The sequence below is a fragment of the Zootoca vivipara genome, chromosome 10 (genome assembly GCF_963506605.1).
Source record: "Zootoca vivipara chromosome 10, rZooViv1.1, whole genome shotgun sequence".
Lineage (NCBI taxonomy): Eukaryota > Metazoa > Chordata > Lepidosauria > Squamata > Lacertidae > Zootoca > Zootoca vivipara.
This window is the reverse complement of record NC_083285.1, coordinates 49,754,489-49,772,144: the sequence shown is the minus strand read 5'-3', so window position 1 is coordinate 49,772,144 and position 17,656 is coordinate 49,754,489. Positions and strand designations below refer to the sequence as shown.

Genomic DNA, 17,656 nt, shown 5'->3' with positions numbered 1-17,656 from the left:
CCACCCTGGGACCTTACACTAAAGGGCAGGTAAGATATCATATAAATCAGGGGTGGCCAACTCTCAAGAGACAGCGATCTACTCACAGAGTTAAAAACTGGCAGTGATCTACCCCCCCCCCTTTTGGGGTTCAGGTCAAAGATGTTGAACTTTTTTTAGGAAGGAGGAAGACAGATTTGGGGGGGGGGGGTTCAGGTCAAAGTTGTTGAGTTTTTTCAGGGAGGAGGTAAAATGTTGAGCTTTTCTTAGGGGAGCCACAGTTGTTCAGCTTCTTTGGGGGGGAGCCAATGATCTACCAGTGATCTACCAGTAGATCACGATCTACTTGTTGGACATGCCTGATATAAATAAACAAAATATCAGAAGTGCAGCTTTCTCTTACTGTCATTTAACTCACAGGGAGTTATTTTGAAGCCTCTGCCTTGAAAATCACTTAACAAAAGAACTGCAATATATCTCAATGTATTCAGTCTGAACCTGCAGTTATAGTTCAGTAAGCAGCTCCTTGACTTAAACATGCAGTTCTTTGTTTAACCTTATTTAAAGATCACTGTAAAATAATAATACAGTCATATAAATTTGGTCCGTGGACATGTTTGTTTGTTTTCCCCCCACAGGGAAGACCAAGACCTAAGGTCTCTTGGAAGAAAAATGGAGCTCATGTAGATAAGAACCAAATTAACATCCGCAACAGTGAAAATGACACAATCATCTTCATCCGAAAGGCAGAGAGGATCCACTCTGGGAAATATGACATGAAAGTCAAAGTAGACAATCTGGTGGATAAAGCCACAATAGAGATTCAAATAGTTGGTATGTGTAAAAATTTGGAAGCGATAAGAATATAGGCTGTTAATTGGGATGTACTAGCAATCCTTTGGCATGTTTTGGGCATTCCTAAAACGACTGCAAGAAGCTAGGAGTTAGTACCCACTGTTCTATGATCTCTGTGGTGTCTGGAACTGCCTGCTACCAGAAACAACATATTGAGATAGATACATCATAAGTTTTTAAAATGAAGTCGAATCCTTTATTACTCTGTGCATTAAAATTGCAGGGGCTGGACTAGATGACCCTCGTGGTCTTTTCCAACACTACAATTCTATGGTTCTATAAGTTTCAGAATATGACACACTTCTTTCTGATATTGTTTTAATCCACTACTTCAGTTCAAGAGTGTATAATGGATAACTAGAAGGGGAAAGTGCAGGAAGTCAAACTGGACATACATTTCAGCTATTTAACTTTGCCGAATGATTACATTTTATATTTATCAATAAAAAGCAAAGAGAAGTGCGTTGTTCCATTAAAGCTCCAAATCCTTTCGTTAGAGCAAACCAAAATGTCACAAGAATGATCATGCTTTCGAGCTCTCTAGCATTGTTCTTCAGGATAGAAGTTTAAGAAGTCAGGGGTAAATGGGACAGGAAAAAAGCTGGTTTGATGTTGTAACTACGTCTGTATTTGGTCACAGTCTTAAAAGGGAATGAATAGCAAACTCAGTTGGATTAGGTTCTATCCAAATATAAAATCCAAGAGTTACCCAGATCTGTCTCCAGCTTTAAGTGAAACACACAGATTCCTTTGTCAGAGGGAACAGAGGTAAACAGAAAGAAACATGGAGGACTTTTTATGAGCAAAGCTAGAAATTAAATTTAGGGATTGTACTAGTTGTTGTTATTGTTTTTAAATCAATAGAAGCCAAATAGGATAATCTAGTGGCTCAAGAGAGCAATGTAACTGTTAATCTTCCTGCTGTGAGATTGTACCTGACCTAGTTTCTGTGTGAGTCTGGAAGGTTTTCCTTATTTTCACAGTGAAAAATAGTTTCTCACAAATATTCCTTTGAGAAAGTTAGATGCTTTGAGGATACACATGCTGATGTTTCTTTTTCAAAAAATATTTAGAGAATGTCAGCCATTCATTATTTGCTGAAGTATCTTGACTCTTATATTTGAAGTTTTTAAATGCAATACAGTACTGACATTTAAGTTGATACAAGTAAAACCTGCAAGAAAATGATACAGTTTATCCTCATCTTCTAATCAGTGTTCAGGGTTTTAGCAAGCTAATCATGATATTTTCCAGAATGCTCCATTATTAATTACACACTTACACACTTTTGATACTTAACATGTTCACTCTTCACTGAGCTTTTGTTGTTGTTGTTGTTGTTGTTGTTGTTACTATTAGTTGCCCTTGAGTTGCTTAAAATACATTTTGTACCTATACAAGCATGATACATCCCTCTAGTTTCTCAACTTCTCCCTATACTCATCACTTAAGTGTGCAAATGGAGGACTAATGGGACAGATATTATTATCAAATTAGTGTGGTTGATATTTCCAGGTGATCAGAACCTATGCTGCAGAAGTAATCTCTTGAAACCCAAAGCTGCACAATTTGGGTAGATATTGTGCTACCTCTTCCCTCAGTGCTGGCATCATCCACCTGACGGATGTGATCATTAGAATACAGATGTTACAGCTGGAGTGAGGGACCAGCCCGGCAGTTATATGAATCAGTCTGTAGTTCCATTTGAGTCATTAAAACCAGAAACTCAGTTTCTGCAAGTGAATAACAGCCGGTGCTATGGAAATTTGTACAGAAGTTAAGGCCTGCTGAATTCAATCATGCTTTCTGGAGAGAGAATCTATTTTCCCTGGGCTCACTGTAAACCCTGCAAAGACAGCAGCAGGAACACCAGAGAGTTGGAAATAATTGTTAATAAAACCCACCCCAGCATCTCTCTTGGCTTCTCTGCTACTGAGAGGCAAGTCAGAAGCTGCAGTTTATCTGATCACACAATAATCCCCACAACTACAAGCCAGTTCTGCCTGGAAGCAGGCTTCCTGCAGGGGAATTAGCCTATGGTGTCTGGGGTCACAGTAGGCCCCTTAAGGCAATAGGAATGTAATGTCTCCCCAGCTCTCTGTTGGTCACCCCACTACCAAGGGAGACAAGTTAATTATTTTGTTCTATATTGTTATAAAATGTAAGCCACTTGGGGATCATTTGATCAGGAGAGAGAAAATACATCTTTTAAATTAGAGGTGGGGACAATTTGGCCTGTGGCCACTTTTGGCCTCCCAGAGGTCCAAATTGGCTCCTCAAGCCATTTTCCCCAAACCATGTGCACCCAACCACCAGCCAACATAATTCATGACATCATCTAATGAGTGCTAGTGCAAGGTTAAATTCTGTGTTGGCCGAGCAACTCTTGTTTCCAGCAGTGAATAGCAGTGTGAAACCAAACTGGAGATTGAACCCCTGCTCATCAGTTTGTGGTTAACTCATGGCTTGTTAAACACTTAGGCAAATTTAGCATATTGTTGCTGTGGAAAAGTGAGAAATGTTGATGGTGCAACTTTATTGCCACAGATCGTCCAGGCCCACCACAAGTTGTAAAAATTGCAGATGTCTGGGGAGAGAATGTTGCTTTGGAATGGGAGCCACCCAAGGATGATGGCAATGCAAACATAACTGGGTACACAATTCAAAAAGCTGACAAAAAAAGCATGGTAAGTAGACTTTTTGACCCAGCAAATCTTAGGATGAGACTTTTATGTGCAAGGTTGTTTGAAAAGGTTGCTACTGGGTGTTGTGTGCTTTTGTGATACAAGATACAAGCTGCCTTTTCAGCTTCTGCTGCTACAAAGGACTTTACAACGAATTTGACCAGCATCTGTGATATTTGTGGCCAAGAAAATCCCTTACTTCATAAGACCATTGGATATTTTTCTCTGCTGCCAATTAACTTCAAAATCAGCAGTGGTGTTAAGTAATTTTGCACTCTGGACCTGTTGGTAATGTTTAGATGGTTTCCCCCCACTGTGCTCTCTTCAATTGACTTGAGGAGTAAAGCAGTTAATACATTTTCATGGGCGTAGGCAGGGGGGCAGGAGGGGGCAATTGCCCCCCCTAGAAGCAAAAGGCTGAGGGGCGCAGCGTGGCAGCCCCAGGCTTCCGCTCCCGGCGCGAAGCTCCAGAGGCGCGCGGGGAGCGCAAGCGGAGGAGCGCTAAGCGGGAGCGGGGAGCATAAGCGGAGGAGGCAGCCACAGGCTCGCGTTCCCCGTGCGCCTCTGGAGCTTTGTACTGGGCGTGGGAGCCTGGGACCGCCTCCTTGAAAGAGCTGGGAGGCGCAGAGGAGGCAGGCACAAGCTCGCGCTCCCCGCGCGCCTCTTGAGCTACGTGCTGGGCGCGGGAGCCTGGGGCCGCCTCCTCGGAAGAACTGGGAGGCGCAGGCCACGTAGCCCTGCCCACATCCCCACTGTGGCCCCTCCCCTCCCCCACCCCTTGCCCCCCCTAATTTTGATCCTGGCTACGCCCCTGTACATTTTTTTACTAAATAAGTAAACGAAACAAAGCCCAGTCCTCTCTTGCCCTAGTCTCAGTTGCTGTGACTGTTGTGAACTTTATACTGTTTGCATTGCTGTTATTTCTCTGCCAAGCTGAACAAAAGTCTTTTGAAGTGTGCTTTGCACACTGTACTCAATAAAGTATTCTTGAATGGATTTAATCTTCCATTAACAACATTGCTGCTTTAAGGTGGATAACTATTCTACCCTAGCTATATAATATATTCACCCAGGCATAAACCAACCCAGACCCTGCAGTCATCATGTGACAACCTTCTCTGTGTGCCCCCTATGAAGGAGGTGCAGAGAGTGGCAACACAAGAATGAGCCTTTTCATTGGTGACCCCCTGAATGTCATGGATTGGCTGCATGCAAAGCAGTGGTGGGAGGCACCAGTTGGGAAACCCCAAAGGGAACCCCCAAAGTAAGAAGGCTCAGAGCCAGGGCATTGGTGGTGGGATGACGATGAGTGGTCAGAGGGAGAAGAGGGAGCAAACTGGTAGGAGGAGTTGTCAGAAGCTGAAGAGATAACAGGGTTTCGTGAACAGGAAAGGCTGTGGCAGGGAGCAGTTCAGAATCAGAGGCAGAAGCTCCTCTCCCCCCTGGTTCCCCAGAACCCAAAGAGGTATGAAGAGGGTGGAGCAAAGACAGGCAAGATGAAGGAGCCTCAGACTGCAGGTTGAATTAGGTCTGCACATGTGAATATGTCTATATATAGATATATAACACACAGGCTGTGCTTCTAAGCTTTTCATTTTATTTTGGTTTGTATACTTAGTTTTAATGATTGTAACACTTTGTAAGATCTTAGGGGTCAGTTCTCAGTTGGGGGGGGGGGGTACTAATGAATACAATACATAATAATTTGAAAGAGGTCTGTGAGTGGCCATGCTGATTCTGAGGTTTACTGCTGAACTGCTTTGTTGGTTTTATGCAATGCAATGTTTTGACTATGTTTAAATGAATTGTTCCATGGTTTCATCATGTGTGTTCACTGTTCTGGGATCACAGGGTTTAAAGGGCAATCTATAAGTGTAAATAAGAAAAAGCAAGCAAACTAGGTACTGTGGACGCAATTCCTTCAATGGGAAGGGTTTTGCATTCACCCCCCCCCCCCACCTCGACTCCAGTCTCTGCCTTTCTTATCTGTGGTGCACTTTAGCAATCAACAAGCAAAGTGAACTTTGCCCTGTTCCCCACCCCTAAGTTCAGAAAACTCAAATTTCAGCATATTGCTTTTCCTAGAATGATCATCTGGACTACTAAAGGGAATGTGCCAATTACTAGAATTCACTTTCTATTCATATTTTACTGCAAAGTGTAAGTAAGTAAGTAAGTAAGTAAGTAAATTAGTTCTTACTTCACATTTCATGAAGTGCAGCTTCATCAAAATAGTACAGCTATTCAAAAAGCTTATCATTTGCCATAATTGGGTACTTTGGAAAACCTATGAAATGGTGTATGGCATATGGTTGCTGTTTTTGTTACATAAGCAGCTGCTACTTATAGAACTAAATGGATATCTTTATTTCTGTTTCACCTTGGCCTTTTTGATGAACTTTCTTACTTCCCTTAACATTTGATCTCTTGATTGTCTTCCCAGGGGACCCATTTATGAAATGTCAGTTTGCTTAGTAATGGAAGCAAGTCCTATGCATGCTTCCCTGGAAGTAAGTCTCACTGAAGTCAGTGGGCCTTACTTATGAATTGATAATCACGGGATTGAGTTGTTCATAGCAATTTAACCTGGTCTTGTATCTTGCAGGAATGGTTCACCGTCATTGAACACTACCATCGGACCAGCGCTACCATTACTGAACTTATCATTGGGAATGAGTATTTCTTCCGGATCTTTGCTGAAAATATGTGTGGCCTCAGTGAGGATGCAACAAGGACAATGGAGAGCGCTGTGATTGCCAAGGATGGTTAGCTAGATTAACTCTAAAACTATGACACTGAAATAGAATACAACACAGAACACAGAGCACTCATTTCTTGGAGTTGAGGCATTATCTATTTGTCTTTGAGAGAGAAAAAGCCACCTGTTTGTTCAAGTTACTTAGATGATAAATTCACATAAGATGTAGAACTCACTCACCAGAATCAATGGGAATTTTGTTTTTACCTTCCATATAATGCTGAAACAAAATTTCAGCTGGCCTGAATGTGTAGTGGTCTGATTTTGCCGTTCTGCACAGTGCACAACCAAGTGATGTGCTCATAGTGTGGATTATCTCATTCAGTGCATTGCAGGAATGCTGTCAAGTTTGTGCTGAGAGCCAGTTCACATAATTGGCTCATAGCAATCACATTCCATTCAGGCAGATGTATGTATTTGTTGTTTAAGTATTTAAAAACCTCACTTTCCTAAAGGTACAGTATATCAAGGTGGTATACAGCATACAAAGTTACAATAAAATCAGCAGAAGCATCCATATAAACATCAATAGAACATCAATAAGTCCCAGTTATTTTAAAAAGAGAAAAACATATTGCAAAGGCCTGTCTGAACAATGCAATATTCAGAATACTTCTAAAGTGTGTGTGTGTGTGTGTACGTACATACACACACACACACGCCAACCTAGTTTTGAGGAAAGAGGAAGATGGTTAGAAAAGTCGAATGCTTCCTGTCACTGCATATTATGCCAAAGCCATATTGTTCCCAAAGCCCGTAAACTACTTACCATCCTATTTTGAGAACATAAGGAAGACTTAACCTGTGTCTGCTTTACAAGGGAGATTTGGCCAGCTCTTGCTTTATTGCAGAACTGTCACATCCCACTTCTTTCCATGAAAGGTATTCTGCTTTGAGCAAAATGAGGATTCTGAATGGCTACACTATCAGGCGTAGCAAACAACGGAAATAATAAGAGTACACTCCAGGCCTCCTGATTAGCTTGTGGGCTTTCCATAAGCATCTGTCTGGTTGGCCACAGGTGGAACACAATGCTAGATTAGATACACCATTGGTCTGATCTAGCAATCCATACTTTTCACTCAGTCTTGGAGCTCAACCTCAGGTTGTGACACCAGGATGGTGAAAGCTGCAGTAATTAATGAGCTGCTAAGGTGCCACCTCTTCCACACACTTGCTGTTTAGTTCAACTGCAGCACCTGTGGACAGGGAAGAAGGAAAACATGGAGGCAGTGTAGAAATGAAAAAAAGAGGGATTCTATAGTATAAAGGATAGAATAGCATAGTTGGTTGTGGTAAACAGAATGAAGGTTCCAAAAAGGGTTGTTAAGATGTAAACAGTATTTCGTGGCAGTGATTCTCCACAATCCAATATTCCTCTAAAGCAGCCTGTGTTAATTCTCTCTTGATTTAGTGTTTGATGATGTGTGTCGCATGCTAGGCCTGCTCTTACGATTTTACATACCTGTTAATAGGAACAATATCAGCCACACAGTATAGCTATAAAAAAAAAAAAATACTATTTTTCTAGCAGTTCCTGAACTTTTGTTTTACAGGGAAAGTCTACAAAAACCCAGTTTATGAGGACTTCAATTTCAATGAACCACCAATGTTTACCCAGCCTTTAGTTAATACATATGCTGTGTCTGGTTACAATACAACTTTGAACTGCAGCGTCAGAGGAAATCCCAAGGTAAGCTATTATGCTGAATGACATAAAAGTCTGTACATCAACACAGACATTTCCAGATGGGACAGTGCTTTAATCTGTTCACAAAGCAGACCTGAACTTAGCAGGCAAGGGAAAGATTATATAGTAAAGTAGGCTTCACCAACTTAGTGCCCACCTGGCTGGGTCTGATGGGAATTGTAGTCCAAAACATCTGGAGGGCAAAAGTTTGGCAAAGGCTGTAGTAAAGACTGGATTCCTAAGATCCCACCTCTTCCACACTCCTGCTGTTTAGCAAAATAGATCAGTAATCTCAAGACCAAAAACAACCTACTTTGCTTCTTCATCTCTACTGTGTAGCTACTGTGGTACTTACTCGTTCATTCATTTTATTTAAACCACGCCTTTCTCCCAGTGAACGACCCAAGGTTGCTCACAGCATATATCAAAATAGATACAGCTAAAAAAACACAATAAATATAAATACTGGAAAAACAAATAAGTAACCCAATTAAAACGGTATTAAAAAACCCTTAAAATCAGTCAAAAGCACCAAAACACAAGCCCAACACCCAGTCTCAGCAGACCCAGCCACAAACAGCCAGTTAATGGCCAAGGGCCTTTCTGCACAAAAAAGCCTTTGCCTGCCAGTGAAATCAAAGCAAAGGGGAGGAGCCTAGCATCCCCTGGAAGGGACTTCCACAATCTGGGAGTAGCCACCAAGAAGGCTCTCTCATACTTACTTAATCCTTTTTAAACTATATACTTGAGCTACTCACAGTTGCCAAATTTTTACTCCTCCTGAAGCTTTCCTGGCAGCTTGAGACTCAGAAATTAAGCAGATGTATCATTTCCCTGTTAATTTTTATTTGGGGAAATTGGGAGAGTACGGTGAGAAAAATATTGGGAACTTCAGATACATCTTTTTCTTTTTCTATAGACATGATCGCCTTAACGGACACTGTTTTCTTTAACCTGGATAATAATAACCTGGATAATAATAATAATAATTTCTTTAACCTGGGTAGTAAGTCTATTGGGGATGTTGGTTTTGAAAGGTAAAGGAACCTGCATTGGACTTTCCTCAGAATCTTCACACCTAACTATAGAATTTAGGAAATAACAGTAAAAACAATCCAAACAGGTGTCCCACTCCTCAAACCCAACCAACTAATATAAAACCTAACCTAACTGATATAAAACCACAAAAGGAAATTTAACTTTTTGTTTTGTTTTGAACTACTCTGTGTTGTTGTTTTTTAACTGCAGCCCAAGATAACATGGATGAAGAACAAAATAGTTATCATGAATGACCCCCGGTACAGAATGTTTGGTAACCAGGGAGTTTGCACCTTGGAGCTCCGCAAGCCCAGCCACTTTGATGGCGGCACGTACACTTGCAAGGCTGTCAACAGTCTGGGTGAGGCAGAAGTTGAATGCAAATTGGAAGTTAGAGGTAAGGTTGTCTCAATGAGCCCAAAATTGTTTTTGAGGGGAGAGAAATATAGATCAGGTCATGAGCCTTACTTTCTTAATGTTTGTGATCATAGTAGAGAGCTACATTTTGCTATTTGTTGTTGTTTAGTTTGGAGGAGTAAAATGAATGAGTGAAATGGTGATAGACTATTATGAGGGAGCAGTTGATTTATTGACCATTTATCTATTTACTTGTGTCATTTGTAGGCCACCCCATAACTGAAAGGTCTCTGGGTAACAACAATTGAAGTAGAAAAGAAGTTGTAAAACCACTTAAAGCGCGCGCGCACACACACACACACACACACACACAGAAAACAATAGCAAGATGTTGGTGAAATATTTGTGAATGTCAATAATACATCTCAATAACGTTATAGGGAGGATAAAAGGATGAAATGTGATTGGAACTCCATATGTTTCTCTTTCAATTTATTTAATGTTTTATTGGTTTATTGCATTTGTTTGTTCTGGACTTTGATTAACTGTTTATGTAATTTATTAGTTATCTTGCCCAACTCAATTGAGCATTAGGATATAGTAGTCCTATTTCTTGACTCTTTTTACTCTGATGTCCACATAGAAGCAATGACATCATCCCAGGCAGAGCTCACTGTTCTCTACCACATGAGAAACAATTAGCTATAGAAAATCCATTTTGTTTATTTTCAAGCCTAAAAGGTCAGGTTGGACTAATCTTTCATTATAAAGCATAAGCTTTCCAGTTATAAATCCCACGCTGCTGCAGAAACTCAATCTGTAATTGCATTACTCACAATCCAGGATAAAAATGCCACAATTATTTTTTTTAAGCCACAACGATTTTTGTGCCACCAGTGACTCATACATTGTGGTAAAAATGGCTCTAAAATGTTCATATTCACAGCTTTTCCATCCATGAGTCCTTCCATGTATAACAGTTTTTTGCTACATCCCAAGCCATAAAATTCTGTTTTAACTTCCAGAGATGGAAAAGCTAAACATCTTCACACTGAAAGCATGCATTTCATTTTGCTTCACAGCTGGAAAAAAAAATCCCTTTTATTGCGAATATCCCATCCCAGACTTGTGTTTATTTCCTTTTCCCTACTCCCTACCCACAAAATTTGGTATTTGATACTGTTTTATTAACTCAAGTCAAACACCCCTTACTTAACCAGCTGGTTGATAATCCATCCTTAGAACAGTTCAGCAGCCTTCCTTCCTGCTAAACTGGTTGAGCATGTAGCTCATACTTTCCTCATAACCAATCACAAGGTCAACAATGTTTACATCGATTTAGTTACTTATCCTAAGAACATTTAGGTGTTTCAAGCAGTACACTGATGCTGGAATCAAATGCTTTTGTACAAGGTAGTCTTCTCCCCATACAGGCTGCCCCATTCATTTCAGTGGGGGTTGGATATATGCATTGCCATTAATTTGCATTTCAGTTGAGTGGATAATTGGATCTGCCGCACTTTCCAGTTGAAATGAATAGTGCTGGTCCCTGTTAAGAAGGGTTTGGTTCTAGCATTAGGCTCTACCGGTAGCTCTCTTTTTAGTTGTGTGTATAGAGATTAGCTGCTTCATCTGAACTCCTGTTTGCCCCACACAGCATGCAGCAGATTTGGGAAGGATCCGTTTTAGTTTGGGTAAATGGCATTAGGGAACCCTGCCTTCCCCAGTGCCACAGTCCCAGTCTGAATCACCTCCCAGGTTGCTATGAACATGTCCAAAGACAGCATTCCTTTTTGATTTCCCATGTCATATCTAGTTTGGTAAAAGTAAAGGGACCCCTGACCATTAGGTCCAGTCGCAGACAACTCTGGGGTTGCGGCGCTCATCTTGCTTTATTGGCCGAGAGAGCCGGTGTACAGCTTCTGGGTCATGTGGCCAGCATGACTAAGCCGCTTCTGGCGAAACCAGAGCAGCACACAGAAATGCTATTTACCTTCCCACCGGAGCAGTACCTATCTATCTACTTGCACTTTGACATGCTTTCGAACTGCTAGGTGGGCAGGAGCTGGGACCGAGCAACGGGAGCTCACCCTTCAGATCCACGTAATTGACTTTAGTGGGTCTGAAAATAATGAGGTGCAACAAAACTAAAATCCATCATCATCCATCATCCTTAAAAAGGACAACTACTCATTACCGTTTTGGTGTTTTTTTAAAAAAATTACTTGCCCCCAATTCTGAAAGAACTGCTAAGTCACCACCTCTTCTGCTGCTCAATATATTTATTTTTATGATTCCGAAAGGGCACGTTATTTATTGCTGAAGCTTGTCTGCACTAGCTGCAATTCAAGATTATTTGCAAACTACCATACAGCTACCATAGGCGTAGCATAAGAAGCATTCCTGCTTAATGCTTCCTCTGCCCAGTGGTCTCCCCTGAAGTGGCACTGCTGTTCCCACTGCCCCCATCTGAAGTGCAGAAGAGAGCAAGCTGCTGGGAGCTAGGTCTGAATTATGCCTGTCTGATGAGGTTCAAATTCTATGAAAAAAGACTGGTGCAGACAAGTCTTTAATTATTATTTTTTTAAAAATCATGATATGTGTCCAGGTTTTTGTTTCCTTTGTCAATTAAAAACTACTGAAAAATTACAACTGGTGTTTACCAACTGAAATAAAACAAGCTTGACACTGTTAAACATTTATGCAAAATAATTTCAAATGAAAATAAATATTGGTACAAATATTCTAATTCTGCAGTGATATATCATGGCGTAATTACCCCAGGAGAACCAATCTTCTCGGCGGGGCAGAAACAGGTTTCTGAAATCATATTCCCCTGGGCATTACCTTCCATTCCATTCCTTTCTTCCTGTATAAAATGTGTTTGCATGAGAAGTGTGCATTTCATCTTTGCCCTTAGATTATATAGTTGTTCATGGCATACTGGTTATGGCATGAGCAAAAAAAGGCCAAATTCATCAAGACTTTAGGTACTAATATCCAGATTATGAAGACCTTAGGTGAGAACTTCTATTTCATCTCTGTCTTAAAGTAACTTTTTTTGCTTATGTATCAGCAGCTAGCATACATCAAAGAATGGTGTCTATGCAGTTAATTTTAACATTCAGATAGCCTGAAAGAGCTACCTATAATCCTTTTTTTATTTGAATGAGCAGCAAGACGTTATAAAATGACTGTACACTATTAGGTCCAAAACTAAGGCTGCAATCCTATGCATACTTACCAGGAAACTAAGTCCACTGAGCACAGTGGAACTTGCTTCTGAGAAAATATGCATAGGATTGTAATCTTATATAGCAAATAGCAACCTGTATACTGTACTAACCATTCTACCTAGTTTGGATATTTCTTTTAACGGCTGCTCCCTTCTTACCATTCCCCAAACACATGTAGAATAAACACTGTTTCTTAAGAGATATATGCATTAACTTACAAAGGTATAAACTAGATATGCAGTGCAATCCTGTGCATGTTTACTCAGAAGTAAATCCCATTTTGTTCACTGGGACTTACTCCCAGGTAAGTGTGTATAAGATTGCATCATAAATTGTGCAACTTTTTATGTACACAAAACTTGATAATTTTGCCTGTTAAGAGTTTCAGCCTATGCTTATACATACATATATATATCAATAGTTCAATACTACATGTGTGGTTTTTTTCCTGTACTGATAAACATCCTGGATATATATATGTCTGTGATTTAGTTTAGTTTTATTTGACCTTGTTTAGTTTTAGTGTCACAATCTGATTGGCTCCATTGTGTCTTCTATATTAGCTGCCAATCATTTATGTTTGTGCACAATTAATAAACCTTCACGTATTAATAGTTAATGTTGAAGTAGTGCTAGATCCCTGCCGATTTTGACACTCCATTTGCTTTCCTCTCTTTCTCTTACATCTTTTACATGACTAAGGATTAAAACGTCATCTTATCATAGTTGCGAACATAATTACACTCAACAAGTTCTGTACTTTTGTGTTTAGCAAGTTAAGTGCTTACAACTTCTCTCTCTCTCTCTCCCTTAGTTACACAGTAAGGATTTTTGAATGTATAGTGTCATCTAAGGTAAGCTTTCATATGGTCCCTGCATATGAAGCTTATGTCTGTTGTTACGTCATACAAAACCTTCCACCGTATGGCATAATTTTCATTATGTCATTTAATGAAAATGGGGTTTTAGAATCAATATTGTAATAGACTGACTTTTATATCACTGTGCTCTTAATTAACAAATTTTGCTGAATCCGTCCAATAAATGCTTGTGATAGCAACTCCCTGCAGCGACGCAACCACTTACTAACAGCATATGTAGATATAAATACTTCAAGACGCAACAAAGCCTGAGCCATGTTAACAGCTTACTTTACATAAAAAGCAAGCCATGTATCCGAGCACTCTAGCACCTAAAGCTAGTAATTGGCCTCAAGGTTCAGTGGCCTAAAGAAATGACGCTATTTATACCAAACCTAATTTTACTTGAAAATTACACTACAGTGACTTTAAAGAATGCTTTAAAAGCATGCCAGTTTTTTTAAAAAAATGTGTGTCTACTCACTGAAGATTCGGAAAGCAAAGCCTATTTTTTTAAAAACAAAACCCAAAACCCAAAACCTTCAGTGGCATGTCTTAATTACTTTGAGTCAAGACAACCCAAATAATGCAGTTTCAGCTGGATATGGGAGATTGCACAGAAATGCAACTTGTAATTTCATTTGGTTGAATGTGGAAAAAGCTTACTCCCTAAGGGTCAGAGGTAAAACATGACTCAGTAGAGCTGAAACTTACTGGAAGCAATTGGTAAGTTCATCTTTGGAAAGTCCTGGTGCTTTAGGTTTATGGCATGAATCGGAAATGCATCAGAAGGTAAGTTTTCAGTTATTAGAGGCCATGCTTACTCGTCGCATACTGCCAGAACTGGTGGCAATTCTAGGACACTTATAGCAAGGGTTCTTGGGTTTTTCCTCCCTCCTTAATGAGCCTCAGGATGCTAAGCAGTGATGGCCAAACTTGGCCCTCCAGCTGTTTTGGGACTACAATTCCCATCATCCCTGACCACTGGTCCTGTTAGCTAGAGATGATGGGAGTTGTAGTCCCAAAACAGCTGGAGGGCCAAGTTTGGCCATCACTGCACTAAGGGAACCACTATTGAGAGTTTGGACTTCAGCTAGTGTAAAGAAGGGGCTATACACACAAAACTCTCTTGCTTCATGAATCCACAGCATACCTTAGCCTCAGATTACCCAGAAGACACCCTGGGTAATCAAAAAGGTACCAAAAAAAAAGATTGGCCACAACATTGATAATTAATTCAAGGGAAAGGACAGCCCTGTTTAGGGAAGCTTTTAATCTTTAAGAAATTAGTGTATTTTAATATTTCTGTTGGAAGCCGCCCAGAGTGGCTGGGGAAACCCAGCCACATGGGCGGGGTATAAATATATTATTATTATTATTATTATTATTATTATTATTATTATTAGGTCTATTGCTTTGTAATGCACTGATGGGTTGTTGACCTGTTTTTACTGGAGTGGCGTGTTTCCTGGTTCCTGTTGCTCCATCTCATATCACAGCCTATAAAATAGGTGGATAGCAGGTGGGGCTAACATAAGAATTAATCATATCATTATCCCTTCCCACATGTTTTCCTGCATGCAAACATTGCTGCAGTAACATGTTAAGGAACCATGTGGAAGCTCCAACTGTGCAAGCCCAGGTCCTATTTTCTCTTGGTCTAATGACAAATCATTGGAAGAATCATCTGCACAAAGGCTCCTTAGCTACAGGAGCCCTTTCTAAGAAGGCAATGTTCACATTTTGACTAGCACTAAGGATGGGCAAAGATATTATTCTCTAAGCATGTTTGTATAATTTGTAACTGTGAGCACAAAAGTGATCTGCATCCAGCTTCTTAATTTCTTTGTGGCCACAGATTTAGCACCCCCCCCCCAAAAAAAACACCCAAAGAATTATTTATGTGTTCAGTTGAAACATTCCTTAAAACCTTGAAAAAGCATCAAAGGAAATGTTATTACTGTTACTAGATGTAATAATTGAACTGAATACTGTTTTCTGAAAAATAAGGTCTGCTGGCTTTAATGTCACTTATAAGCAAGTGTGCTGTGGTTTGGGGATTCAAGCTGTTTTACATTTTGTAACTTATTTCTCCTCCACACAACTTGATACTGCCCCCATTTTCCCCATGCCACTGCAAAACCGCCGAAATGATTTGAGTCGTAATGCAGTAAATAGGTGTTGGTTGAGAGTTGTGCAACAATCACCTGACCATCTCACCATAAGCACTCATTTGCTCAGCTCTTGGGGCTGAACAAAATGTTACCTTACACTTGGCTGATTCATGTTTCATGGTGTGGTATAATTGAAAGGAAGTAATTGATACAACATGACAGCATTCAGCACTTCATTAGATGACAAATGGCAGGTGACACAATGCAATGATGTCATGTCACACATCTATTTCAACTGCTGGAAGATGCAAGGAAGAGACACGGAAGCACACATTTAACCACACATTTAATGTCTAACCATAATGCTACCAATAGGTTATTTATTTATTTTATTAAATGAATAAATAAATAAATAAGCTCCACACTTCAAGGACCCCAGGGTGGGTTACAACAAGAACTGAGAGAAGGAATTGCCACCGGGAATCTGCTTTTGCATCCCTCTGGCAATCGTAATGTGTGCTCTGGTCTGGTACAAGGACTTGCCACATGGATCAGTTTCATCACATTGAGTCTTCTTGCCACCATTACCAATACATGTGACTCGCCATCATGTTCTGTTGGTAGAGGGTGTGGAGACTTGCAGCACGATGGCACCAGCTCACCTGACGAGTACTTGCAGACTTTACAGCGGGGCCAACAATAGCTTGTCATTAGGAAGCCCATTGTTGTCAGCATTCCCATGGCAAACGTGATGTCTACCTAGGTTCTGATTTGGTTCTAAGTCTCCATTGACTGTACATGGAACCAATGAGTCCTTGATGGCCCTCTTTCCAAGGGATCCATTTCACCCTACATGAAGAAAAAAATAATGCTGCAGTCAGAAATACATCAAGGCTGCAAATCCTAAATTAGTTTACTTGGAAGCAGACTCAGCTTCTTGCACTCCACCCACCCAATGTCAATGCCTGTGGGATATCAGGACACTTACAGCTGGAATTCAGTTTTTGCAAACACCTGTTCATTTGATTGCTTTAACTATTGTCTTCCTCCTTGTCCGTAGGTGGGGTCTCATTCTTCAGACTACTATTGCAAGGGGTGCCCCCACATATCATTGACTCCTATATGAAAGCATGCAACCCTGAGGAAAAGTAAAGAGCCTGGCCACAATGTTTCTCCGCCACTGCACTGGAAACTGGCAGCCAGCACTGCAGCAGTTTAACTCCTACCATGGCACTCCCACAGCATGGCCCACTGCATTGCCCCTTCCCTCTTGCTGCTGTTGGAAAGAAAATTCATGCATGGATTGCTTTTTTCAAGTTGAAATGTTGAAGTTGAAGCTTACCCATGTTTCAATGATCCACATCATTATGTTTGTTTGTTTTATTCATTCTCTCTCATGCTGAAAAGCAAGGAAATGGGGGAGAAAAGCTATGCCAATACGCATGGGAGCTAATATTTGAGTTTGTACTTTATATAACTAGATAGATTCTTCTTCTTTTTTTTTGTGAGAAGCAGGTACTGCTAGACCCAGTGGCAGTGCAGTCAGGCCTTGAAACACATACCTCTTTTGATAAATAATGGATCTAACACTTTCCTAGGCTGCTAAAAATGGACTGTTTGGCATATGTGATTTGCAGCATTTAACAGTTTATTTCAGCGGAATGTATCTTCAGTTAGAAGGATTTCTGTTCATCTCACTCCTTTGTGAATCTCTTGGCTACTAAAAGTTTCATGTAATGTACAATAAAGCTGAAGTGTTTAAGAGCTAGCTCAGTACTGTATCTGTGATGTTTGTGTTTGCTACAAACTGGTCTACCATTACAGTTCTGCCTTTGTTGTTTATTTGCCTTTTGTTACTCGGACTGCATTGACAGATACCAGATTATAAATGGGTGCCAAGAATCAACTTGCATTCAGAGGTTTTGCATGTGGTTGTGCAATAACACTGTGTGCAAATTACAGCACAGGCACCAACAGTTAGTTGTGAAATCTAACTGATAAGTTTTGCTCAGAAGTCCCACTGAGTTCATTGGGACTAACAAGTGTGTTTAGGGAATGCAGCAAAATATATTATTTTGTATTGTA

The 17,656-nt window shown here is 40.4% G+C and overlaps 1 protein-coding gene across 13 annotated transcripts in view; it reads left to right on the top strand.

The window, feature by feature from the left end:
* Positions 1-17,339, top strand: part of MYBPC1 (myosin binding protein C1) — a 90,452-nt gene extending 73,113 nt beyond the window's left edge. For 10 of the 13 annotated variants that reach the window (XM_060279916.1, XM_060279915.1, XM_060279914.1 and 7 more), the window contains 6 exons: positions 618-813; positions 3,382-3,521; positions 6,124-6,283; positions 7,833-7,969; positions 9,215-9,401; positions 16,632-17,339. In XM_060279916.1, the coding sequence (XP_060135899.1) occupies positions 618-813; positions 3,382-3,521; positions 6,124-6,283; positions 7,833-7,969; positions 9,215-9,401; positions 16,632-16,723 (912 nt within the window). In that variant the 3' untranslated portion in view covers positions 16,724-17,339. Of the gene's footprint in view, positions 1-617; positions 814-3,381; positions 3,522-6,123; positions 6,284-7,832; positions 7,970-9,214; positions 9,402-12,118; positions 12,178-13,411; positions 13,452-16,631 lie in introns of all 13 variants that reach the window. The other 3 variants (XM_035126768.2, XM_060279908.1, XM_060279913.1) reach the window with 2 other exon arrangements.
* Positions 17,340-17,656: the final 317 nt, after the last annotated feature.